This window comes from Cibotium barometz, chromosome 24 (genome assembly GCF_041138505.1).
Source record: "Cibotium barometz isolate CiBa-2024 chromosome 24, ASM4113850v1, whole genome shotgun sequence".
In the NCBI taxonomy this organism is placed as follows: domain Eukaryota; kingdom Viridiplantae; phylum Streptophyta; class Polypodiopsida; order Cyatheales; family Cibotiaceae; genus Cibotium; species Cibotium barometz.
This window is the reverse complement of record NC_141069.1, coordinates 40049624-40077030: the sequence shown is the minus strand read 5'-3', so window position 1 is coordinate 40077030 and position 27407 is coordinate 40049624. Positions and strand designations below refer to the sequence as shown.

The window sequence follows — 27407 nt, the reverse complement described above, 5'->3', positions numbered from 1 at the left end:
ATGTGCATGATTGCAGGTGCTTGGCGTGCATGCTGATTTCTAAGTGGACTACTATGAGTGGTGTTGGCCCATATCCTATGTTGGGTGTTAGGTTTTGTTAGCAAAGATGAAAGTATAATTAACAGAAGATGATAGTGATTAGGTGATTAAGTGGACGTGCGTGTAAAAGCAGTTGACAATCAATCCACTCTGTGACTCTCCCACTGCATGATAGTAAACAATTTGTTTTGAAAGAGCCGTTATAACCTAGTAACTCGAGAAGACCACCCCACAATTCCTCACAATCACACGAAACCATATGTCAGGACTTTTTCCTTAATCCATTCCTTTGAATCTTCAAAAAAATGTGAGAATTATGTTTCCATCATACAACATTAGTCTGTAGCTTCACTGCAACAGTCGCCAATATGGAGTTGCTTCAAGCAATGCACAAATGCAACACGTAGTCCATGCCTTTATACCAAAATGTTTCATGCTAAAGCCTTGAATACAAAAAGGCTTCACTAAATGCTCCCAAATGGAGAGGAGACATGTTTTGTTACTGGAGGGCATTATGTAGCATGTTCAAGATCAGTCATAAACTTGAGCATATCTAAGCATGCCGAAAGAATTCTTGGGAAATGAAATAGAAATCTGGCCTCTTAAGAGGTGCAATGCCTGATTGACTCCGCACATAAAGCTTACATGAGAGCTGGGAGCCTAGGCATTGAACCCTGCCATCTAGAAGTGTCATCAAATACATACTGTTACAACAGCTTCACCCAAAGCCAAAATGCCTTTTTCTTGAGCCTTGTGAAGAGACAAGCCAAAAATGCCTTTTTCTTGAGCCTTGTGAAGAGACCCCCTAAAATTGAGCTGTTCTCTTGGTGCACTGAAGTGATATCACAAATGATAAAATTTCATTGCAATATATCATGAGGGGATGCAAGAGCACAGTGACAACACCCTACGACACACTTACATTTTTTCATGCACACCGCAATCCTGCACTTTCTGAAACCTCAGCATCCTGCTTCCATTCAGAAACACGAGCAAACCTGCACCTATAGTGGCCATGCCTCCACCCATGCATAGAAGCATCAAAAACATCAACTTCCTGGAGTGAAACCATGGTGGATACCACCCATGTAATCTCTCATCAACTATCAACTGTGTGTAAGGGCTCTTTGGCTCCCATACCTGCAAGGTGACAGCATGTACCGCAGAGACTGTCAGCATATCAACATTGCTTCAACCTTGTAGCATTAAAGATAGCATCCCCAACTATGAGATTAACTATCAGATAAATGTTGCAGCATTGAAATAACATGTCCAACCATGAGGACAGGGAAAGAGCTCCAACCATTGAACTTGAAGCTTTATGACTTGAAACTTGGTATTTAGAGAAGAGACTTTGAGCATATGCATAGAGTTCAAGGTCAAGGCTGTTCATCTGCCTGATTGCTTCCAGAGTCTCTTCTGCAACTTGATGCCGAGCCTGCTAGCATCAAAAAGTGAAGTTAATTAAATCCATTGCTTGACAAGAGGACGTGTGTGCATGCACACGCATGGCATGTGGGTGGCGTCGTCAAGGGGGCAAGAGACCGGACGAGCAAGCATGTCTATCTATACCTCACTGGAAAAATTAACTGGTAAAGAATTCTTCAGAGAGGATATGCGGCGCTGGACTTGTACAGTCCGGAGACGATTGGCACAATTCTCGTACTTCTCTATAAGCCCATACACTGTGAGCTGTAAGCAAAGAATGATGTCATCTCCATTTTGGTTTGAAAACCACCTTTAATTTGCAAATGCAAAAAAAAGGTCATGAATCACTAACTTTTTTCTTGGGAGCAGGCGTCCATCTTCCAGGATCTGTAGAATCAGCCTGTACAACATGTAGATATACCTCCGAGAGTTGGTAAATATCTTGCTTTAAGAATTTGCAAATAACTAGTGCACGTTTCAAGTTTTAAAAGCTCAGGCATGGAGATACAGTAAGGCACCTGTGAGATTTGAGAGTTATTGAGATGTTCAGGGAGGTCAGATGCCTCAGCATTAGAAAGCACTGGATCTACAATTGACAACATTAACTCTATCAATTGGCTAACTTTTTTCAACGACCACCTCAGAACATACCTTGTTTGTGCAACAAGATCAACTTATTTGTTACTACAAGGACGGCTATCATTTCATCATATGACATTTCCCAAGCCACCCTTACTACAGTCAAGGTTTTGGAGTATTTTGAAACCTGGTGCAAGTACACAAACAGGCACATGCACACAAACAGGTACAAGTGCACAAACAGGTACGAGTACTGCATTTACATAACTTTGCATGTAGCATGCATGCATGTAATCAGAACGGGAGGGAGTGGAAGAATTGCGACTTGAGGAGGAAGAATGATTTCGGGTACGGGTATGGGCATGAGAATGAGAACGGGAATGACACCGAGAAGAAATTGAAGACTTTCAAGGCTAGGTATAAGGATATCAAGTTCGAATCATATAATGGTAAATGGGATATAAATAAAGCTATATCTTTTATTAGACAGTTTGAAATTGCATTTGTGAATGGAGGTTCTACAGAAAAATATAAGCTTCCGTCTTGTGACACTAGCTGTGCGCTTGCACTCTTACCCTAGGCACATCGCCAACATACATGTCATTTTTGGTGTCATACTTCTTTTAATAGTCTCCTTTTTTTGTGAGCGGTTTGTGTGTGACCATCGCTTGCTCAATTCAAGTGTGTGCACTTCCCCACTTACACTTGGACAGCATTCAAGATTCAGCAACCAATACTTATCCTGTGGCCAGCTGGTTTACATTGGCATTACAGTGGTTCATTGATTGTGTCTCAACATTGTAAATACAAGAATATACCATACATTAAAAACAAGAGTGTGTTATGAAATCTCGCAGATAAGCCATCGAAAGCAAGAAAACCACCTTCAGTTGAAGTGACAGCCACATCATTTTTCAAAGAATTGTTCAAAGGCTGGCCAAGTGGAAGCATTTGTCCTCCAACAACATAAGCAAAAAGCTTTGCAGTATCTTTGTGCTTGTCTGTTAGACCCACCAAAATCATCTTATCGAATCTCCTCTGTACCAGCAAGAGAACGTTAGAGAACAACAAAACACTTTCAAGCTAAGGCCTACATGACAAAAGTTTTGAATAAGAAGGTGCTGCATTGATGATATAACCTTTGCAACATTCAAAACATGAAGACCAAGATCTGGATAGTCAAAAACACACTTCCGAATCTCTCCAGCTCCTTTGATGTAGGAATTGTTGGTCAGCCCAGCCACCTAAAGTAGCCAAGAGCATGATAAGGATAAATTGATACCCTTGACTTAGACATACTTTGAAGTCTTATGTCCATATATTTGATCTAGAAATCTCCGAACATCCATGAGAAAACTTGAACAGAAGCAATCAGCCACCAAACCTTGTTTTCAAGTTTCGAAAAAACTTCAATAATTTTAATCTCATATGCATTTACAGTACATCATAAAGTTCAAAACCACCACCAGACTGAAACAAATGAACCACATTTAGCAATGTGCCACAGGCATAACTGCACCCGGCAGATCCATGCCGCTCCAGGTGCATTCACAAGCATCCCACAGCCCATGGTGGACATGGAACCCAGCAAGCAAGACGTACTAGACTAGGGTTTCTGCAGTGACATCCCAAGCATTATTCACAAACAAGAGTCAAACTCTGTCGAGGCTCATACAAGAATGCTTCAGCAAATGCCTGTAGGCCAGTTGCTACTGTGTCAGGCTGGGGAGGGGCACACAGAAGCTTGGAAAGGCAGCAAGCTGCTGATTCAATAGGCCACAAGCCAACTTCATATCCTAAGGAGCAAGATGACAGATCTGCCAGTTCTTCAAAAAGCCTATAAAAGTGCACTGGCACCTGCCATTTCACAGACATGATTCCCAGCAGTGGTGACACGTGCAATTCCAATCCTTTCTTTCTCAAACCCTAGGAAAAGGGGGAAGCCTGTTTGGGACAAAAAATCTCAGTAAGCTTATTGCTGGATGTGTTCTAAGTGCTTTGGGTCCCTATTGGCGATGCACTTTGCTTCCGCTCCAGTAAACCAGCACAATAGCAAGTTGCAGACAAGTGAGGTCCTTACAATGAAAGCCATTCAGGTTGAGCATTGTCTGGACACTTCAGCTGCAAAGTGAAATGAGACTGCTGCCTCTGCAGATCTCATACGCTTTTCTGGAGGTACGAAGACACCTTGAGTTGTCTCCTGTTGTACTCTCACCTTCTTCTGTCCTCCTGTAAGTAAGCTGGGAAAGCAAGTAGAGAAAGAGCAGAATACTTACATGTGCACCTGAGCACAAGCGGCAGCAAACCACCATGAAATTGAAGAAAATTTGCTGATCCAATATTATTGGCTGCCCAGCATTTTGTCAGCACCTATCCATTCACCCTTTCACAGCCCCCCCACCCCCCTCCCCACCCCCTCATTGTATCGTTGTACCACTGGCACTTACAGGGCTGTTGTTTTTTTCTCTCAGCTCTAGTTGGGTTTTTTTTATCATGTTTTTTTAATTCGTCACTTCATGGACACATTGTAACACTTTTGGTATCTTAAGACACTTTGGTCTCGTAGACATTAATAGTTTCTTTCTCTCTTTCTCTCTCACCCCAACCCAAAAACCACAAAAGTCCAGTTTAAAACTTCTCAAACCAAAAAATGGTCTCCTTTATTTTATGACCACCAAGGTCTCATGTACACTCCAGAACAAATGTAAAAAATACCAAGAAGTAGCTTCCGTTAAAACAAAAAAGGGCCCAAAAACATACCTGAAATGTAGCACCATTGTGTAATATGTCTGTGACTATGGGTTTATGTATAAACTCATGCAATGGCATTACATAGGAGGTTGCATTGTAGTGAGAAAATCCTCCAGAAGAGGGTTTAACCCCTCCCAACTGCCTAGCTTTTTCCTGTGAAATGGAAATCACAACATCAAAGCTTGGTATTACTAACTAGCCATCCCGTGACCACCCAAAATCTATTCAAAGACTTAATTATATAGGTTAACTTACACGTCCGAAAAGATCTTCCCGCATCCATGGAACAAGAAGGCTCCATGGCCATATATTTAGAGTGCTAGCTCCATTGTTTTTGGTTGCCTTTGCAACTCTGGTTCTCCTCTTTGGATTCCGTAACAAGAACCGTGCGGCCACTTCAACAGAAAACTCGTATGCACTGAAGATGCGATCTACTGGATGGCGCACATTGGTAACCACTGATGTTGACTCTGCTGGCAGCCTTGTGAGAACACTGTAGTCATCATGAGTGACAAGCAACCTGCAGTGCTTGCTGTCACAATCAAACATCAATCTCAACATCAGAATTTTTCATTGCCCAATCTAGTAGAGCATCTTGACACTATTAGTAGCAATAAACAGAACACTCCATACACATTTGGGCACACTCAAGCATAGTAACATAAAAACCCGTTTTGCCCTCTCGAAACAGCACGAAACGTTTCGAAACAAAAAGAAACCTGCCATGGAAACGGTGTCTCTCCCAAATGTAAAGTGAGGTCAAAAAAAAAAAGGGCAGAAGGTTTTTTTTTTGCAAATGCGATTTTTGCCGTCGCTTCCGTCCTTGTTTGCTGCCCACTTGCCACTTCACGCATCCGACGCTTCTTCTCGGCTGCAACCTGTTGCTCCGCCTCTTCTCCTCATCCACTCCTCCTTTTCGCTCCCTCTTTCTATGTTATAGACTTAAATGTGACTCGTAACAGTTACAAGCATGCTTATATAACAAGTGTCACTTCGAAACCTATCCATTTCTGATGGGAGAAATAGAAATTAGGGTTAGGTCATGTGAGAGACATACACAGAGAAGCAAGGGAGAGAGAGAGAGAGAGAGAGAGTTGTGGGGATAAGTCAACTCATCAATTATGAGTGTGTGACTCCCCTATCACACATGTATATTGCACTAGTACACATAGTGCACTTAGTACATTAAAAGTACTAAGTGTACTATGTACTATAACTTATGGGCTTGTACACACTATAAGGGTGGGCATAACGCCTTTACCCCAACAACCTCCCACTTAAAGGCAAAGTGCCCTTAAGTAAAGGAAAAGAAAAAATCAGCATGTACATGATAATATACAAGGCCATATCAAGGCTGAAAATGGCCTCATCCAATGCCCATCAAGTGTCTGCAATGAGCAAACCGCTCCGGAGGCAAACTCTTCGTCAACAGATCAGCCGGGTTGTCATCCGTATGAATCTTAACAAGCTGAATTTGCTTGTTCTCTATCACCTCTCTGATGAAGTGATACTTCACATCCACATGCTTCGTCTTTGCATGAAAGACAGGGTTCTTTGCCAACTGGATGGCACTCTGACTGTCACAATGCAACAATGGAATATCCCCTGTATAGCCCAAATCAACCACTAACCGAGATAGCCATAATGCCTCCTTGCAAGCCTCTGTGGCTGCAATATACTCGACCTCTGTAGTAGATAAGGCAGTGCACTTCTGCATCCTGGATATCCATGACACAGCACCTCCTGTGAATGTAAATACATAACCGGTAGTAGACTTCCGGTTATCTGGATGACCGGCATAATCTGAATCCGTGTAACCATGCACTAATGCATCCTGTTTGCCAAAGCAAATGCACAAATCCTGTGTGCCCTTCAGGTATCTCATGACACCTTTCACTGCTTCCCAATGCTTCTTGCCAGGGTTGGCCATGTATCTAGAAACCACTCCCACTGCAAATGCAATGTCCGGCCTAGTAGCAACCATGGCATACATGAGACTGCCACAAGCTGAAGCATACGGAATCTTGGCCATATCAACCCTGTCTCTATCTGACTGTGGGCTGTCCATAGCACTGAGTTTCACATATGGAGGCAAAGGAGTACTAGCTTTCTTCCCCCCGTCCATATTGAACCTCCGCAAGACTTTGCCAATGTATTCCTTCTGAGACAAATACAACACATGCTGATTTCTGTCCCGAAGTATCCGCATACCCAAAATGTGATTTGCATCACCCAAATCCTTCATATCAAAGGTTTAATGCAGCCTCTGCTTCAAGGTATCCATCTCCTTACGAGATTTCCCGGCAATCAACATATTATCAACATACAAGATGAGAATCAATAGACTGCCATCCAAAGCTTTCTTGGTGTACAAGCAGTGATCTATGTCACTTCTCCTGAATTTCTGAGATTTCATGAATGTATCAAATTTATGATACCATTCTCTTGGTGCCTGTTTGAGCCCATAAAGACTCTTTTTCAGCTTGCATACAAGCTTCTCCTTTCCACTCACTGCATAACCCTCTGGCTGCTGCATATATATCTCCTCATGGAGATCACCGTGAAGAAAAGCAGTCTTCACATCCATCTGAATCAAGTCCAGATCATCATGTGCAACCAAAGCTAACACAGCTCTAAGTGTGGTCATTTTGACCACTGGAGAGAAGATCTCATCAAAGTCCACACCATATTCCTGCTTAAAGCCCTTAGCCACTAACCTGGCTTTGTATCTTGGCTTTGCATCTGGTGCAACTTTGAGCCTGTATACCCACTTGCATGGCAAAACCTTCTTGCCTGCAGGCAAATGCACCAACTTCCATGTTTCATTTTTATGCAGAGAATCCATCTCTGACTTCATGGCACGCTCCCAAAGAGCCTTGTCTGCCCTCTGTAAAGCCTCCTTATAACATGAGGGCTCCCCACAGTCAGTGAGCATCAAGTAGTCAACCCCTGGAACAAACCTGTCAGGGGCTCTGGAGGGTCTTGTGGACCTCTGTACCCAATGACCATCATTTGCAGGTTGCTGTCCAGCCTGCATATCACCCATTGGTGGCTCCTGTTCCATGCCATAAGGCTGAAATATCATGCCCGGTATCTCCTCCAACTGTGGTATATCCATAGGGATATCTTCTGCCATGTCTGGCTGTCCATTTGGACCATTTTCAGCACCATTTAAGGGCTGGTTTTCCTGCTGTAATGGCTAATTTACAGCCCTTTGTTGTTGTCCATGATGTCCATCATCATCAAAGATGACTCTGCCAGGCTCCTGTTGCCTTGCAGGCTCCTTATACATGCATGTTTCATCAAAAATGACATCATTGCTGCGTATGATCTTTCTATTCATGGGATCCCAAAGTCTATACCCCATTTCACCTCTGTCACCATATCCTAGGAATATACATTTGTGAGACTTAGGATCAAGTTTGGTGCGCATTTCCCTGCGTATGTGCACGTACGCAACGCAACCAAACACTCTCAAGTGCTTGTATGACGGAGGCTTCCCTGTCCATACTTCTTCTGGCACTTTCCCACCAAGCCTCGTGTTAGGTGACCTGTTTATAAGGTGAACGGCTGTCATAACAGCTTCAGCCCAAAAACCATGAGGTAATGCAGCATGTGACAACATAGAACGGACCTTCTCCTGAATGGTCCTGTTCATCCTCTCTGCTGTCCCGTTTTGTGGAGGATCATAAGGAGTAGAGAGCTCCCTCTTGATGCCTTTAGCATCACAAAAGTCCTGAAACTGTTTGGACATGTACTCTCCACCATTGTCGGAACGCAAAGCTTTCAGTGTTTTGCCAGTTTGATTCTCAACAAGAGCAACAAACTTCTCAAACACTGAGAATGTATCACTCTTCAAACGAAGAGGATAAACCCACACCTTACGTGTGGCATCATCAATAAAAGACACAAAGTATTTTGCCCCTCCCAAAGAGAACTGAGGCATCTCACATACATCTGTATGCACAAGCTCTAACTGAGCATCTTTCTGTCCAAGAGCTTTCTTGTGGGGGCACTGTAGTTGCCTACCATATATACAATGCTCACAAAATTGAAAACTTGAAAACTTTAGAGAAGGCAAGTAACCCAAACGAGACAATTGCTCCATTCCTTTGACACTCATGTGTCCCAACCGGCTATGCCACATAGAGATTTCCGGTAGCTCGGTTGCATTTACATTAGCATGGTGACAAACACCTGCATGCATGAAATAAAGAGTGTCCACCTTAGAGCCTCTGGCAACAACCAGTGAGCCCTTACTAATTTTCCACTTTCCACTACCAAATGTGGTAACATAATCAGCATCATCAAGCTGTCAGTAGAAAGCAGATTTTTCTTGATCTCAGGCACATGCCTGACATCATGGAGCATAAGCTGTGAGCCATCTGAAAATACAAGCCTCACATCACCTCTGCCAAGAATCTTGCATGCATGGTTATCACCCAAATAAACCACTCCTTCATTGCCAGCAGTATACCTGACAAACAAGTCTCTGCAACCTGTGACATGAAAGGAGGCACCTGAATCAATGATCCATGAGTGCATACCATGACCACCTGTAAGAAGTGAATGGGCATCAAGTGAAGACGTAAAGAGGACCTCATCCTCACTGCCACCTGCATGTGACACATTGATTTCTTCAATCTTGACTCCACTTTTGCCCTTGGGCTTTACATCTTTGGCTTCATCTTTCTCTTTGTCTTTGCCTTTTCCCTTTTCCTTTTGATCATTTTTCCATTTGTAGCATTGCTTTTTAATGTGTCCCTTTTTGCCACAATAATGGCATTCCAAATCCTTTTTGGAGCGAGACTTGCTCCTTCCCCTTTCTTGGCTTTTTCCCCTTTGCTGGGATCTCCCACGTGCATTCATTGCATTGGACTTTCCAACAGAGTTGTTTTTCCTGTTCATCTCTTCTTGAAGAAGAGCACCCTCAACATTTGCATATGACAGCATAGCATGCGAATTGCTAGTGGCTGTCCTGAATGTGTCCCAACTCTCTGGCAAAGTGCATAACAAAAAAGTGGCTTTGAACTCATCGTCCATTGCCAACTTTTGATTAATGACCTGGCTGACAATACCATTAAACTCATTTAGATGGGCTGTCATAGAAGCCCCTTCCTTCATCTGAAGGCCTATGAGTTTCTTCAACCAATACACTTTGCTTGAGGCACTTTGTTGGGCATACAAGTCCTGCAATCTCTGCCACATTCCCCAAGCTGTCTTCTCTTCACGAATGCTGAAAAGTAATGAGTCTGACACAGACAACATGATAGTAGATCTTGCCAGCTCATCCATATCTTCCCACTCTTCAGCAGTAAGAGAAGCGGGCATCACACCCCTTTCTTTGATAGGCTTGTGCTGCTTTTTCTGGAGCAACACATTGTAGCATTGGGTTTGCCAAATATCATAGTTATGCGAGCCTTCAAGCTTCTTGATATGAAGCAATGAAGAGCTCTCACCTGTGGTTGCCATATCAAAATGCAACCTGTCAATGCCTGACTCCCTGCAAAATGTGCAAACACTGCACCAAAAGCACACAAAGTGCTCACAGTTGTTCTCCCAAGCTTTCTCTCCCACTGCGGAAGCACAAATGCAACTTTTCTCCCACTTTATGTGATGAAAACACCAAAATCTGGTTGCTGCAGATTTTGGACAGCACCTTAAATGTGCTCTTTTGCCCTTCCAAAGTACTGTACAGCAGTACCAAGTGCTCACCAATGATGTACCAAACCTGTACCGGCAAGTACAGCAGCTGAAATTGAACCTTTTGGTCACTCAAAACAGTGTACAGCCATGCCAAAACTTGCACAAAGCTGTGCCAAATCTGTACCAGTAGGTACAATAGCAATAAATGCTCTCCTGGCTGTCCAAATGAGTGAAAATCAGACTTTTACAGTCCCGAACACTGCATAAAACAGTCCCGAACAGAAATTGGGCAAAAGCCCCTTGACTGCAAGTTGATTTTTGAGGATTCAAGGCATAAATGTCTTGCCTGCTGCTTTGCCAAGCTCAACAAGCATACAAACTTGAAAAGCCCCTTGATTTGAGATCAATTTCTGATCATACATGGTACATTGACGCACATGAAGGCATCCAGAGTGTTCACGATGCTTCCCCCTGGCCACATATACATCAAATACATGAAAGCCCCTTGATTTACAGGCACATTGAGTGCTTGTAAGGCATCAGCACATTATCCACAGCATCAAATGCGATTGCCTGCATGCAAATCAACCAAATCGGCACAAAAGCCCCTTGATTTGCACTGCAATTTGCTGCAATTTTGCCCAAATGTGCGATTTTTCACATCATACAGCATGTATGAGTGCTTAATTGCACAATTACATCAAAAGCCCCAAATTTCGACATCCAATTTCCTGCAAATTGATCCTGATTGTGACCAATTTCCTGCAAATTGATCCTGATTGTGACCAATGTCACCCAATTTTGCCAATTTTGCTCAAAATTGAGCAATTCGACACCTGTACCTGCTCAATTGCAAATGATGGACATAAAAATTCCCGAAATTGAAGCAAAATACCTCTAGTTTGGGCTGAATTTGAGGGGCAATTCTAATTTGAGTGCTGATGCTGCTGCAGAAAGCTATTGCTGCCTATTGCTCTCTTCTGCTGCTGCCACGAGGAAGGAAGAAACACCGCCTTCAATAAGTGCAGCTGGTTATGGCTTTGCTCATGTTTGGAGTGACAATTTTCTGCAACGAATCGAAGTTGTTCGACGTGGGAAGCTTTCTTCCCATTTCCATCAGGCTTTTGTGGAGAGGGCAGCCGCCATGTGAGCGAAGAGCATGCCCGTGAGGAAGCAGGCGACACAAGCCACTGAGAAGAGCTTGGGAGATACAGCAGCCGATCTTCTGACGCGCATTGGAGCAAGGGGGAGAGGTAGATACAGATCGAAAAACCTGCCTTCGCTTTCGGCTCGCTGCTCACGCTCGACTGGCTTCCTTCGCTACTGGCCAGGCGTCGCCTTGTATTCGCCTTCGCTCAAGCCTTGTGCTTCGTATTGCTGCTGTGCGCTTCGCTCGCCTAGTGCCAAGCTACAAGACGGGCTCCGCCCAAAGATTCTTCGCTCGTGTGCCTTCGCCTAGCATATGAACGCCCAGCGCTAGCCTCCTCGCTGCCTCAACCACGCTACACGATTAGCGTGTGTTGACGTATTCGCTATGAGCGCCACCCGCCTACAGCAGCAGCCGCTGGTGGCCACAAAGCGCAACAAGCTTATCGCTTGAGTTCGCCTCTTCGCTCGCCTAGCTTCTCCTTTGGCCTCTTCACCGAGTAGCAGCCTGGGCAGCCTCGTGGGCTGGCTACGTGGGCAGCTGGTTGGCCAGCCCCTTTTGTGCTGCAAGGAGCAGGGCGACCAAGAATCAGCAGGGCGACCAGGAATCAAAAGGGGGGGGCGGCCAGCAGAGCAGAAGAGGGAGGAGAACCTGGTGACCAAAGCTCTGATACCAGTTGATGGGAGAAACAGAAATTAGGGTTAGGTCATGTGAGAGACATACACAGAGAAGCAAGGGGGAGAGAGAGAGAGAGAGTTGTGGGGATAAGTCAACTCATCAATTATGAGTGTGTGACTCCCCTATCACACATGTATATTGCACTAGTACACATAGTGCACTTAGTACATTAAAAGTACTAAGTGTACTATGTACGATAACTTATGGGCTTGTACACACTATAAGGGTGGGCATAACGCCTTTACCCCAACAACTTCTTCCAAAGACGAAACGAAACAACGAAACATTTCTTGTGACTAAGCTCCTAGCCGGCCTACTGTAGGGCTGTCAAAATGCTGCCTAACAACCCTCAAAAGAGCCCCCAACATTGTCCATGCTCATTCTGCCCAAAGCTGGTGCCCTCGACAGTCTGGCACCATCTAGGTCTAGGGTCCAATCAACATCAAAGTCTTTGTCCAAGTCCTGCACAAGTCAAATGTAATCCACTTGCAAGCTATGAAGGTTGTACACAGTACAACGCATGTCACGCACTTTAACATGTCGGGTGGCAAGATTACCAATCTAGGACTATAGGTTAGGATTTGTGTGTGAAACCACGGTCTTGGGACTAACAACACAAAAGAGAGGCAATGGAAGGCCAAAGGACACATGGGCAGCCCATCTAGGCACCCTAAAAAGAGGACCATGGCTGGACCCATCACATTGTAGAAGCGTGTTAGCTTACATGGTATAAGTACAGATAACCTACGCTAAGGAGGATGGAAGATATCCATGATGTGTAGGTAGGTAGAGAGAGAGAGAGATGTGACAAGGCTCAAGAGAGAGAGAATTGCACAACTCAAATGATTTGATTGATATGATAGAAGTTATGTTCACTCACCAAGTACAATGTTTTTGTAGGCTTGCAACCTTATCTTTCGTCCCATACAAATATCACACACTAATAAGTGAATGCCACATGGCCCAAGCAGGCCAAGAGTCCAAGACCTTACACAAGACCACTCCTCCCGAGGGCAATAAACCCAAAGGGGAAGGAGGATAAATGAACCAAGGTCAAGGGACCTCCCAAACCCAAGCCCAATCAGCTGGCACCAATGGTGCTAGGTCCAAGGGGGCTCATGTACAATTGACCCTAGACCAGAAATCCAGTCAGGGTGGTGCTGGGTGGAATTGTCCCAAGAAGAGAGAGCCCAATACCGTAAGGACAACCAATGTTTCTTTTGTCACATGGTGGCCACTCCAAGTACCAATGTCCTAAGAAGTCCCCAACTCCCCGGCCACTCCAGCAGCTAGCAAAGCTGTGGTGGTGACCACTCCCTCAGTCCAATGGGTGCTCTAATTAACAGGGAGTTGGAAGCTAAGCACGAGGGGGTTTCACACGAATTTGAGCCAGATCTCTTCAAGTGTTACGGGTATGTAGGAGGGCAACGTATCATTGCTTATTTGTCAGTGGTAGTATGAGGAAGTCATTACGAAACAGGCTACTCGTCGTGCTTATTTTACTCTAACTCCACTCACAAAGGTAGTTAGGTTTGAGGAAGGTATGAGTACCGAAGTAATATTCAAGGCCCGAAATGCTAAGCTCTTTATGCAGCCAGTTGAGTTTGTGCGCAATTTCATGGTAGCTCCTCTCGTCGAGAGCAAACGAGATTTTGGGCATGAGCCAGATTGGGCCACACATGAAATATGGATCAAGTCAAATGTCTCCCATCCTTTCGTTTTGAAAGGGATTTTCCACTCATTTCCCGTTTACAAGCAACGCAAGAGGTTTAAGGGTGTCGAGTGTGTAATGGTGTTCGTTCAAACCATTACGAATAGGGCTAGCACATCAGAAAGGTACAAGGAACTCTATGCCAAGTTCCACCAGTTGTTTTGTTAGGACAACTTACCTACCCAATTACCACCGTCATGTCCGGAGGACCATAGGACTGAACGCCTCCTAGGCTCGAGCCTCCGAGCAAGTTCTCATATCACCTCAGCAAGTCTATGGAGGCATTGGATTGTCAACTTGATATGAGTTGCTTTGGTTGGGGTTCATACAACCCAATGTTTCCCCATTTGCAAGTCCGATCCTTTTCGTCAAGAAGAGTGACCACCGAGCCTGATTTTTTAGCAATTTGGTGGTATGATAAGAGTATATCCCAAGTAAGGCAAGCCTAGTAGTGAATGCTCTTAGTCGGAAGGGGGCTACTCCCAATATACTCCACCTCACTAGACCTCAAGGGGTACATTCTTCACGATATGCGCAGTCACTATGAGGACGCAAGAGAGTTCAGTTCTCAATGGGTAAAGGCTTTAGAGGCCACAAGACCATGCAAATTTTTGATACATGAGGGCTGGCTTTTGTATAAACCGACTATGTGTTCTCAAGTCTCATCCGGTTAAGCTCTTACATGACATGCATGATGCCATCACTAGTAGCAATCGGGGCATGAATAGCACTTTAGAGAAGTTAGAATGGCATTTCTATTAGCTAAAGTGATGGATTGAAAACTTGACTGTGGTTGGCCACTATGTTGGTGACTTTGGAGGTCTTCATTTTGTACTGTGAGGGTAAGATCCATGAAGATTGGTGTTGCTGTTAGAGCTCCTCTTGGAGGCACTAAAAAAGGGTTGAAGATGATTGAATCTGCCATTGAAGATGGCTAGCTGGACTATTGAGGGCCAAATTCCCCCCTCCTGCAGTCCTTCAAGACTGTTGCTGCTAATGGAGCTACTGTTGGAGTTACTTAAGAAGGGCCTGAATCCTCCCATGTGGCAGTCAAGTTCAAGTGACCAACAGCAATACTACTGGCCAACTATGAGCATTGGTGCATATGTATACGTGCATAACTAAATCGTCATATTCATCCACTTTCCTCAGTGTTGGACTTCATAGAGCATTTCTCTTTAGGCAAAGTGAGACACGGGTGGGAGAGTTCCAAGTCTAGGACTCAACAACAAGGGCAACAGAAAGGCAAAGACAAGAAGGGTAGCCAATCGAAGGCCAAGTGTTGCATGCACGGAAGCCTTGGTGTACTGGTCCACAGTCCTATGCCTAATTAAGAACAAGAAGACATGATTAAGACAGAGGAGCGAAGAGAGAGAGAGAGAGAGAGATTGGTGTTAGGATTTTTCTTTGCATTATATGGTGCAAAAAGGTTGTTGAAAAGCTTGTACATGATTGAGCCCTTGGTCAGCCCCGAAGGGTGACCTCTGGCCCCTTTTCTACATGCTGACTGATGAATGATACTTTTGAAAATGCTGAATGACTTGATGAAATGTTGAGAATGACTTCATGCTTATATATATGTTGGAAAGCTGGTCGGCCAGCAACATGCTACTATCGGCCTATTGCATGGACAAACACCCTGAAAAATACTGATAAATGCAGCACTTTGTCTTCTGGTCTTACCCACACCTGCTGCCCACTGTAGAGCTCCTAGCCGCCTCCTACACAAGGTCCTGCTGCCAGCCGACAGGGTATTTGTTGCTAGAGCCGACAGGCCTCCATGTCTTCCCATGATGTTGCTAGTTAGGCTGCTGATGTTGATGATGATGATGTGCTGATGCTATGACTGATACCATGACCGATGCCTATATGCTGTCCTAACTGCTGGATTAGTCGGGATTAAGACTGTTCATGCAGATGATTAGCCATGGCACGGGCATGCACGTGACACCAAGGGTGATAATAAGGACAAGGCAAGTGGGGAAGCCTCAGTGACTTGCCTCACTCTTGAAGGGCATCATGCCAAGACGGCTGCTAGACTGCTTTTATTGTGATTCCATCGAGCATATTGGAAGGGACTGTCCAAAGAAATGCGGAAGCAAATGGTAAGGGCAAGGAGAAGGCCAATTCATCTGCCGCGGTAGTATCTACGACAGTGGCACCATCTACCCCCCCTCCTGCTCCCACCAATACCAAAGCTACTCTTCACTTGACCATCTAGGAGGATCTCAGTGGTCCACGATTGGCATGATACGGTGATGTGCCGAGGAATGCTTCATGGACATCCAATGTCCATACTCTTTGATGGAGGAGCTTCAGAGGACATCATTAGAGACCATGTGGTTGAGCGGTTGAAGTTACCTATGACAATGGACACAAGTGGCATAGTCCTAGCCACCGCCATGAGAGGCAAGCAAAAGAAAATGAACCAATTTTGGGTTGCAGAGACATTGGAGGATGCCTCGTTGGCTTTTGGGGAGTTTTCTGAATGTCTCACATTCAAGGTAGCACCTTTGGCTCAGGTGGATCTTATTCTAGGCCACCGATGGTACAAGGAGCACAGGTTGACTTTGCAAGGTAATTCCATCCGCTCCTTAGAGGTGATTGGGGAGTCCTTACTATCTCACACATGCCTTGTTGTAGCTATATCCTCCCTTCAAATGAAATAGGTGGTACGCAAGGGTGGTCATACACGTATGGCATATGTCCGAGCTATTCAACCACATGACTTGGAGGATTTGGCGGCAGATAGACTGTGTGTGGACTACTGGGCACTCAACAAGCTCATTGTCAAAAACAAGTTCCCGCTGCCCTGCATTGATAACTTGTTGGATCAACTCGCAAGGGCGAAGTGGTTTAGCAAGCTAGATCTGAAATCCGGATACAATCAAGTTTGCATACATCCAAATGATATTCAGAAGACGGCTTTCTGGACTTCATTCGGTTTGTTCGAGTTTCTTGTGATGCCATTAAGGTTAGCGAATGCCCTGGCCACCTTCAGCAAGACGATCTCTCCGATCTTCCACTCATATTCATCATTATCTTTAGCACGACTAAAGATGAGCATGAAAAGCATGTGGAGACGGCCTTACGCTTGATTGATGCCCATAATTTGCAGCCTCACCCTCCAAAGACGGAGTTTTCCATGGTCAAAATTTCTTTTTTGGGACATTTCATCTCCGAGGATGTAATATCGCTGGATCAAGAGAAGATTGAGGCCATTTCTTTGTGGCCCGTACCAAAAAATGCACACGAGCTTCATGGACTTCTCGACCTTACAGTCTTTTATCGGCATTCTGTGGAGCATTATGCCTAGGAGAAAAATCCTCCAACAAATACTACAAAGAGGATCAAGTATTTTGTTGGACTCCGATTGAGCAAGCCTATTTTGAGAAGCTCAAAGTTATTACGTCATCTGCTCCCATTCTTCGATTATCGGATTTGGATGAACCCTTCACGGTTTTCTCCGACGCTTGTGGAGGAGGGCTTTGAGCAATGTTGCAGCAGCATGCACACCCGGTTATCGGATTTGGATGAACCCTTCATGGTTTTCTCCGACGCTTGTGGAGAAGGGCTTTCAGCAATGTCGAAGCAGCATGGACACCCGGTTGCCTATGGGAACGAAAAGCTCCGTGGTGCTGAGTTGCGATATTCCACATGTGACCAAGAGCTTCTTGCAACGGTACACGCCCTTCAGAAGTGGTGCCACTATTCAATTGGTTCAAAGTTCCAAAACCGTACAGATCACCAGTCTCTCAGATATTTGCTGACAAAGTCACAACAGGGCTTGCCTCCCCACCGGTACAGTGGTGGCATTTTCTCTCTCAATTTACCCTTTAGATTGATTATTTGCCTCGTAAGGAGAATGTGGTAGCCAACACGTTGAGTCGAAGAACACATTCGATGCACACCGTGGAGAGTCACCAAGTGATTATTTCATGCCGATGAAGACGATGTATGCTGAGGACCTGAATTTCAAGGAGCCTTGTAGCAAATGCGTGTATAGCATTGCTTCAAAATACACCATTCGGGATGGATGGTTGTACTACAAGGATCGACTTTGTGTCATCAAGGGTGCTGATTTTCGCCAGGTACTACTACACGAGGCATATGATGCTCCCATTTCAAGACACCATAGTGAGGGCCCGACATTGTAGAAGTTATCTTGTCTTTTTCTTTTGGCCTCACATGTAGCAAGATGTTCATTAGTATGTACGGTTCTACCACGTCTGTCAGAAGTTAAAGCCAAACACAAAAAAAGCTGTTGATAAGCTTCACCCATTGCCAGTTCCGAAGTTGCCATGGGAGGACATTTCTAGGGACTTTGTGGTTGGATTGCCCAAGAGCCAGAGGTTCAAAAATGATTGTATTCTTCCAGTTGCTGATCGGTTGAGTAAGCAAATCCACCTTATTCCTTGCAAGGCATATGCAAATGCTCAAGCGGTTGCCAAGCTTTTCATTCGAGAGATGTTCTGCTTACATGGACTTTCGAAGAAGATTTGTCTCAAACAAGGATCCAAAATTCATTGGAGGTTTTCGAAGGGCCTGGTTCTATAGGTTGGGGACGAAGTTACAATTTAGTACCACCTTTCATCCTTAGACAGACGGCCAAACCGAGGGCATGAACAAGACTATGATCACGATGCTGCGGTGTTATTGTCAAAAGCGTAAAACTCTTTGGGAGGAGTTCTTGCCATTGGTGGAGCATGCCATCAATGATACAATGCCAGCATCCACCAAGAAGGCTCCCTTCGAGGTAGTATATGGTCATCTGGTTATTAACCCGATGACCCGAGCTCTCAAGGAACTATGGTGCATACCAAGTGGTACAAAATGCGGACCAGCTATTGCAATATGTTCAGGAAGAAATATGGAAAGTGCTGACGTCCGCAAGGCTGAATTTGTAGGGATATGCTCACTTATGGTAGTGCTATGTGTGAACAGAGCTCACATGCACGAGTGACACACCAAGTGCTTCAAACAATGATATGTCTTGCATTGCATCTGACAGACAGGACGTATCATGGTATTTTGATAGTGGTGCTTCGAGCCACATCACTTCATGCAAAGATGTATTTCAGCACTTGGTTTATGCTTCAAATGGCCACAAAGAGCTTTAAGCATGGGGGACAACAGTCTAGTAAGGCTGGTCATGGACAGCCCTCTTCTGGTGGTGAAAAGTATGACAAAGGGAATGCAAACAAGCCTAAAAAGAAGAGCAAATGTCACTACTACCATAAGCCTGGCCACTACATCAATGAATGTAGAAAGCGGATTGCAAAAGAGAAAAAGAAAGATGCAGGCAATGCAGTAGCAGACTCTTCTGATGACAAAGCACAACAATCGGCTAATGTAATTCAGGAAGAGTACACTTTTTTGGTCACATGCACGAGTGACACACCAAGTGCTTCAGACAATGACAGACAGGATGTATCATGGTATTTTGATAGTGGTGCTTCGAGCCACATCACTTCATGCAAAGATGTATTTCAGCACTTGGTTTATGCTTCAAATGGCCACATTCTATCATGTTCCAGGGATAAAGAAAAATCTGCTCTCCGTCTCAGCCATAAACGACCAAGGTTTAAAGGTTGAATTTAAAGATGGAAAGTGTTTGGTAAAAGACCCATCAAAGGGTTATGAAATAGTCACTTCTAGAACACGATACAAAGGCTTGTATAAGCTGGACAGCTATGACAAGCGTCCTTATGATGCAAATACAGTGGATGCCCACACTCCTGCTATGCATGATGCAGAGCTATGGTATGCTCGTTTTGGGCATGTAAATTTTCAAAGTTTGATGCTTTTGCAGAAGCATCATATGGTTGATAATATGCCGCCTCTTGAGTCTCCAACAAGACATGTATGTGAGGGGTGTATTTTGGGAAAGATGCATCGAAAACCATTCCCCAAGGATGGAGCTGTTAGAGTTGAAAGTAAATTACAGCTCATACACAGTGATCCATAGGGAGGCATCTTTATTTCGCCACATTCATTGATGACTACTCCAGGTTTGCTTGGGTTTACTCCTTTGTCAAATCCACATAGGATCTCCTCGTAGAACGCTCCTAGTACAAGACTCCAAACCTACAAACAAACCAAACAAACATGACGGGGGTGCAGGCCTCACTCACCTCCCAACCTTGGCAGCCGTGGGCAAGCCCACAAGTCTTGGTTGTCACCACCGAGCCACGAGCTGAGCTAACTAGTTGAACGTACCGACCAATCTCTACCTCGTGACGTCCCATACCGCCACGAAGCTATCCTTGCGGGCCTCGGGACTGTTGCCGGCCTCGGCTGCATAAAGCAGGTGCACGTCTGCACTAGATCCAAGCTCCTGACCATAGAGCTCTCACAAAGACACGCGAGACTCTATATGACTAATGACTAATCTTGGCCACCCTTTTATAGGCTCTTGGCCGGTCATCAGGCGTCCACACTTGGGCGCCCGCCCGTCCATACTTGGGTGCCCGCCCGTTAGTCTATCTCTAACTCAGCTCGTCAATCAGCCTGCCTAGCTCCAAGCTTCCCCAACCTTGAAGCTAGTCTTGTGTGCGTGTATGTGTGCGTGTAGCACACGGTAGATACACACTATGCACATGACATACTCCCCTCACTCCTGAGCTCACTAAAAAGCCAGGGTAATCTCTCTGAAGAGTAGTCAATGTCTCCCATGTAGCGTCCTCCTCAACATGATCCTTCCACTTGATCTTGTATTTCGTGATAAACGTATTACGCAATTTTCTTTCACAAAATCCAAGAATCTTTTCAGGTTCGTGTGGAACAAATGTCATGTCCTCGATATCTATGATTTCTTGAGGAGTAACTAACTGGTCTCTTCCACCCAGTACTTCCTTAAGTCTACTCACATGAAATACAGGATGAACTTTCACATGAGAAGGCAAATCCAATTCATATGCTACTGAACCAATCTGTCATGTAATACGAAATGGTCCACAGTATCTAGGAGATAATTTCGGAGATCGACCTGTCCGTAAAGTCTCGGAATCTTTCGAAACTCGCAAATACACCATCGTGCCTTCAGAGAACTCTCTGGGTGAACGATGTCTATTAGAATAAAATCTCTCGGTCTTGAGCACTTCTAATAGATTCCTTCACAACTTATAACATTTCTTGCATATCTTGCAAAAAATTACGTGCTGCATCATGCTGAAGTCCTGAGAATCCCACTGTAACAGATGATCTAGGTTGAAAACCATACATAAGCATGAAAGAACTAAAACTTGTACTTATATGCTTAGTACTGTTATATGCAAATTCTAACATAGGAAGATAATCCTCCCATGAACTTTGCCTTTTGGATACATATGCTGTCCAGCCACCTGCTCAGAAATTTGGGAAACCCTAGAGGCTCTGATACCAGTTGAAAGGGAGCAAGGAAGGTGGCAGGTGATGCACAAGGTCCAATAGTGTGGTCTGGGGGCTCCAGCAAAGAGGCGTGAGCACACAGAGAGAGAGGCGTAGAGCTTCGAAAAAGAGAGAGAGAGAGAGAGATCGTACGATTTGGGGGAAAAAACGTTAGGGCATTTTGCCCTTGTGTTCCCTTTTTATTAAAAGTAAGGTCTTGAGACCTTTTTAAAAGTCTTTGGCCCAAGTTCAATGTGAACTTGGCCAAGGACCTTTTTTAAAAAGAAATCCTAAGCCTTCAAAAAGGCCATGTACAAAGATATACAAAAGTACATAGAGGGGGTCATTTAGGCCTGTAACCCAACAACCTCCCACTTAAAGGCATAAATGGCGCCTTTAAGCTAAGTCACTCCCACCATCTGTATGCATAGCTGATGTTGTGCTTTGGGTAAGCACTTAGTGAGAGCATCTGCAGGGTTTTGTGACGTATGTACCTTAACAACTGTGATAAGGCCATCCTCAAGCACTTCCCTAATGAAGTGATACCGCACGTCAATATGCTTTGTGCGCGCATGGAACATGGCATTCTTTGCCAGACATATGGCACTCTGGCTATCACAACCAAGCATAGGTGCCTTGTCAGGCAAACCAAACTCACTGCATAAACGTGCCAACCATATGGCTTCTTTGGAAGCCTCAGTGGCTGAAATATATTCAGCCTCTGTAGTAGACAGTGCAACTATCTTTTGTAGTCTAGAGCACCATGAGACAGCACCTCCTGCAAGAGTATATACATAACCACTTGTGGATTTGCGTGTATCCACATCACCAGCCATGTCAGAGTCACAAAATCCCTTCAATTCCAAAGGACCCTTACCATAACAAAGGCATTTGTTTTTAGTCCCTTTTAAATACCTCATAATGGACTTTACTACATCCCAATGCAATTTGCCTGGATTAGCCATAAATCGGCTCACAACTCCCACTGCATGGGCTATGTCAGGCCTAGTAGCAACCATAGCATACATAAGTGAACCACAAGCTGATGCATAAGGAACACCTTGCATATCATTGGTTGCCTGATCAGATTTGGGGCAATCATCCTTGGAGAACTTAACATATGGCTGTAATGGCACACCAAGAGGCTTTGCATTAGCCATGTTAAACCTGTCCAGCACCTTTTCAATGTATTTTTCTTGAGACAAATACAATATGCGCTGGTCCCTTTGCCTTCTAATCCTTACTCCAAGAACATGTTCAGCTGCCCCAAGGTCTTTCATGGAAAACGCAGATTTCAGCTGCTGTTTAAGAGCATCAACAGTGCTTCTTTTCTTCCCAGCAATCAACATATCATCTACATAGAGCACAAGAATGATAGGGCTGCTATCCTCATCAAATTTTGTGTACAAACAGTGATCTGCATGGCTCCTTTTGTACCCATGTTTGAGCATGAAAGCATCAAACTTTTTGTACCATTGTCTAGAGGCTTGTTTCAGCCCATACAAGCTTCTTTTAAGCCTACATACCAAATGTTCCTTTCCAGGAATAACAAAGCCCTCGGGCTGCTTCATGTAAAGTTCCTCATCAACATCGCCATGCAAGAAAGCTGTATGCACATCCATTTGGTCTAATTCCAAATCAAGGGCAGCCGCTATGGCAAACAATACACGCAAAGTGGTCATCTTCACTACAGGAGAGAACACTTCCTGAAAGTCTATGCCCTTCGTTTGGGCATACCCCTTTGCAACCAGCCTTGCTTTATACTTGGGTTTTGCATCAACTGTCTTGATTTTATACACCCATTTGTTAGGAATGGCTTTCCTTCCCTTGGGCAATTCCACCAAGTCCCAAGTATCATTCGAATGCAAAGCTTTGATCTCTTCCTGCATAGCAAGCTCCCACTTCTTACTGTGCTCACATATCTTTGCCTCTTTATAAGTAAGAGGCTCCCCCTCATCTGTCAGCATAATATAATGCAAAGAGGGATCATATCTACTCACATTCCGCCTAGGACGAGTAGATCGTCTCACCCAATGATCCACATTATCTGGTAATGGGTCTACATCAGGTGGCACAACAATATCATCAGCAAAGGGCTGTTGTACATCATTTTCAGCCCCATTTTCAGCATTGTTATGTGGCTGCACATGCCCTTCAGGAGCCTCATTTTGCTGTCCAACATCATCTGGCTCAAACACCACTGGTTCATCAACATTTTCAGTCATATGTGGTGCATCCTGAGGGTCAAAATCAGGCCTAATAGGTGGCTGTACATGCTGAAATTTGACCTTTTTATGGTCATCCTTAGAGGCACAATTGTTTTTAAGCAGCTTTGCCTCATTAAAAACAACATCCCGGCTGCGCACAACCTTTTTGAGTTGAGGTAACCAAATCCTGTAGCCCATTTCACCTTCTTCACCATATCCCATGAAGAGGCCTTTAATGGACTTTGTATCCAACTTACTCCTCAACTCAGGTCTTATATGCACAAACGCTTCGCAACCAAAGACGCGTAAGTGATCATATGAAGCAGGTTTGCCAGACCAAACCTCCTCAGGGATGTCACCTTTCAAAGACATGTGAGGGGATCGATTACATATATGCACTGCAGGTTTTTAGAGCTTCTCCCCAAAATCCATGAGGGAGATTAGCTGTGGACAGCATGCATCTCACCCTCTCACATAGAGTCCTATTATATCTTTCAGCCACACCATTAGAAGAGGGGCTGTATGGAACAGTAAGCTCCCTCTTAATGCCCAAATTTTCACAAAATTTATTAAATTCACCACTTGTGAACTCACCCCCATTATCCGTACGCAAGCATTTCAGCTTTCTACCTGTTTGGGTGGTCACAAATGCATGAAACTTCTTAAACGCAGCAAAGGCTTCATCCTTAGATCTGAGCAAATGAACCCAAATTTTTCTAGAATGATCATCGACAAAGGAAACAAAGTAGTGTGCACCCCCCATAGATTTGGCAGGCATGCTACAAACATCAGAATGTACAAGATCAAGCACATTAGATTTGCGAGAGACACCGGAGTAATAAGAACTCTTCACTTGCTTGCCATATTGACATTCATTACAAAAGTCAAGCTTTGTGCCTTTAGCATCAAGCTTATTCAAATTACAAAGCTTAGTAAGGCCTTTGTGGCTCATATGGCCAAGCCTCTTATGCCACAACTCCATATGTGAGTTAATTTCAGCCAAAGCAATAAATTTGCCAGACAAGGCCTTTCCATGCAAGCAGTAACGTGTCCCTTTCTTTGTACCTTTCACAATCAGCCTTGAGCCTTTAGTCATTTTCCATGATCCTCTCTCAAACAAAATGCTGTAACCATGCATATCCATCTGTCCAACAGAAAGCAGACTCTTCTTGATTCCTGGCACATATCTAACATCATGTAAGACAAGCTCATTTGTGCCATCTGTGGAAAGATGCACAGTGCCAATACCCTCAATGGAACATGCATGATTGTTTCCCAGGTATACATGGCCATGGCTGCCTGCAACAAAAGTAGAAAAACACTCCTTGATAGGAGTCACATGAAATGAAGCACCGGAATCGACTATCCAAGTCTGGGATAATGCATCATTAACAGTCAATAAAGCATCAATTAGATCACACTTGGTGATCTGCATATCCTGTGTATGAACATTGAGAGAGGCATCAAGCTCATGAGCATCATCGGCTGACAAAGTGGCACATAAGATGTCTTCTACATCTGACAGCTCCTCAATAACAACACTAGAGGCCACATTGGCCTTCTCCTTGTTCTTTGGGCTGTCCTGTGCATCTGTCTTGATCTCCTTCTTCTCTTTCTTTTTGTCTCCACCACTCTTCTTCCTTTCCAACTCTGCCTTATAGTACCTGCAGTCAGGTTTCTTGTGACCTTTCCTGCCACATTGATAGCATGTCACATCACTCTTGCCTTTGCTGGCATTTCCCCTTTCTCTACTCTTACTCTTACTCCTTTGTGCATAATCAGTCTTCTTTTCTGTCCTGCCTCTAACCATGTTGGCTGAACTGCCACCCTCTCCACTTGCTTTCCTCCTGATTTCTTCGTTCAATATAGAACCCCTAACACCATCAAAGGTCAAATTGGGATTGTTTGACAATGAGACCACCAAAGTCTCCCAAGAATCAGGTAGAGTCATCAGCAAGAAGATAGCCTTGAGCTTATCTTCAAAAGGGGGCAAACCTGAGTCCTGTAACTGAGATAAAGTACCTGTAAACAACGACAAGTGCTCTGCAGCGCTCTTGGACTCATCTAACTGTGCCAACAAGTTTCCGCATCAAATGCACCTGATTAACTGGGGTCGTATTCTCATACGTTGCCTTCAATTTCTCCCACAACTCAAACGCATTGACAAGACCCTTGAGGTCTACCAAGATCTCGTCAGAGACGGCCATTTTAATGTAGGTAATGGCTTTCTTGTTCAATGTAAGCCATGCTGCATCTGACATATCTTCTGGCTTCTCTGCTTCAAGTGCCCTGTCACAATCTTTAAGGAAGAGGATTCCTTGAATTCTATCCTTCCAAAGATCAAAACCTGTTCCCTCAAACCGCTTGATCTCAAAGAGATTCTTGACGTCAGAGGAAGTCGACGCCATAGTTGCACAAACGAGAGGGCTTAAGTGCTGAAATTTTTGGGCAAACTGCACCAAAACCAAACTGTAGCCTCACCGCAATGTGCACAGCAACTCCAAAGGGTCACAGGAGCAAATCGAGCCAAAATATGCAAGTTTAGGCAAGAATAATCAATTCTGAATTTTCTGCGCAGAAAATTCAGCAAGCTGATTTTTGCCCAAAAACAACAAAAATTGTTGTTTTCTACCTCACAAAGCGTACATAATGCAAAAGCACAGCCTTTGGGAGCATATGTAGGCAAAAGCCCCAATTTTTAGCATAAATGTGCAGCAAATTGACTCGAAATAGGCATTTCGCATCCAAAACTTGCTTAATGCTCGCAAATTACATCAATTAATACATTCCCCAATCGAAATACATCACATGTACATTTGCATAAACCTGCGCAAATCTGTAATTTGCTGTAAAAACCCTGTTTTTGACCTGTTTTTCAACAAATTTGGCCGATGTAGGGTAGTAGGGACCATGTACAAGTGTTCCCACAACTTAATACATCAAGATAAAACCTGCACTTCGCTGTAATAACCTGTTTTTGACCTGTTTTTGACCTAAAAACAGCCTGTTTTGGGCTGTTTTGTCAATGCCGGCACCCGTAGGGACCCGGGAAACAAGGGGCTTCGCGATGGAAAGCAATTTTGTCGCGATAGAAACCCTTTTTACTTGCTGTCCAGCCACCTGCTCAGAAATTTGGGAAACCCTAGAGGCTCTGATACCAGTTGAAAGGGAGCAAGGAAGGTGGCAGGTGATGCACAAGGTCCAATAGTGTGGTCTGGGGGCTGCAGCAAAGAGGCGTGAGCACACAGAGAGAGAGGCGTAGAGCTTCGAAAAAGAGAGAGAGAGAGAGATCGTACGATTTGGGGGAAAAAACGTTAGGGCATTTTGCCCTTGTGTTCCCTTTTTATTAAAAGTAAGGTCTTGAGACCTTTTTAAAAGTCTTTGGCCCAAGTTCAATGTGAACTTGGCCAAGGACCTTTTTTAAAAAGAAATCCTAAGCCTTCAAAAAGGCCATGTACAAAGATATACAAAAGTACATAGAGGGGGTCATTTAGGCCTGTAACCCAACATGCTCGAAGCATATCCTCCAAAATTTGATTCACTCTTTCAATCTGGCCATCAGATTGAGGATGATATGAGGAACTCAAATTCAAAGTTGTTTCCAACTTCTCAAAAACAAGTTTCCAAAAATCACTCGTAAACTTACGAGTCCCTATCACTGACTATGTCTTGCGGTAACCCGTACAGTCTAAATAATTGCTCGATAAACTGCCTTGCTAATTGCGTAGCTGTAATGGTCTTCCGAGTCAGTAAAAATCTAGTCATTTTTGTCAAGCGATCTACCACAGCCCAAATAGAATCGTAGCCTTGATGTGTTCTTGGCAATCTGGTAATAAAATCCATGGAAATACTT

The 27407-nt window shown here is 44.3% G+C and overlaps 1 protein-coding gene across 2 annotated transcripts in view; it reads right to left on the bottom strand.

Moving 5' to 3' along the window:
* Positions 1–299: 299 nt before the first annotated feature.
* LOC147625290 (protein-tyrosine sulfotransferase-like) overlaps positions 300–27407 on the bottom strand; it is a 33145-nt gene continuing 6037 nt past the window's right edge. For both annotated transcript variants that reach the window (XM_086818614.1, XM_086818613.1), the window contains 10 exons: positions 5053–5329; positions 4807–4950; positions 3186–3290; positions 2931–3084; positions 1986–2053; positions 1820–1867; positions 1612–1731; positions 1343–1477; positions 962–1179; positions 300–871 (listed from right to left, as the gene is read on the bottom strand). In XM_086818614.1, coding sequence (XP_086674740.1) covers positions 733–871; positions 962–1179; positions 1343–1477; positions 1612–1731; positions 1820–1867; positions 1986–2053; positions 2931–3084; positions 3186–3290; positions 4807–4950; positions 5053–5329 — 1408 coding nt within the window. In that variant the 3' untranslated portion in view covers positions 300–732. The remainder of the gene's footprint in view (positions 872–961; positions 1180–1342; positions 1478–1611; positions 1732–1819; positions 1868–1985; positions 2054–2930; positions 3085–3185; positions 3291–4806; positions 4951–5052; positions 5330–27407) is intronic.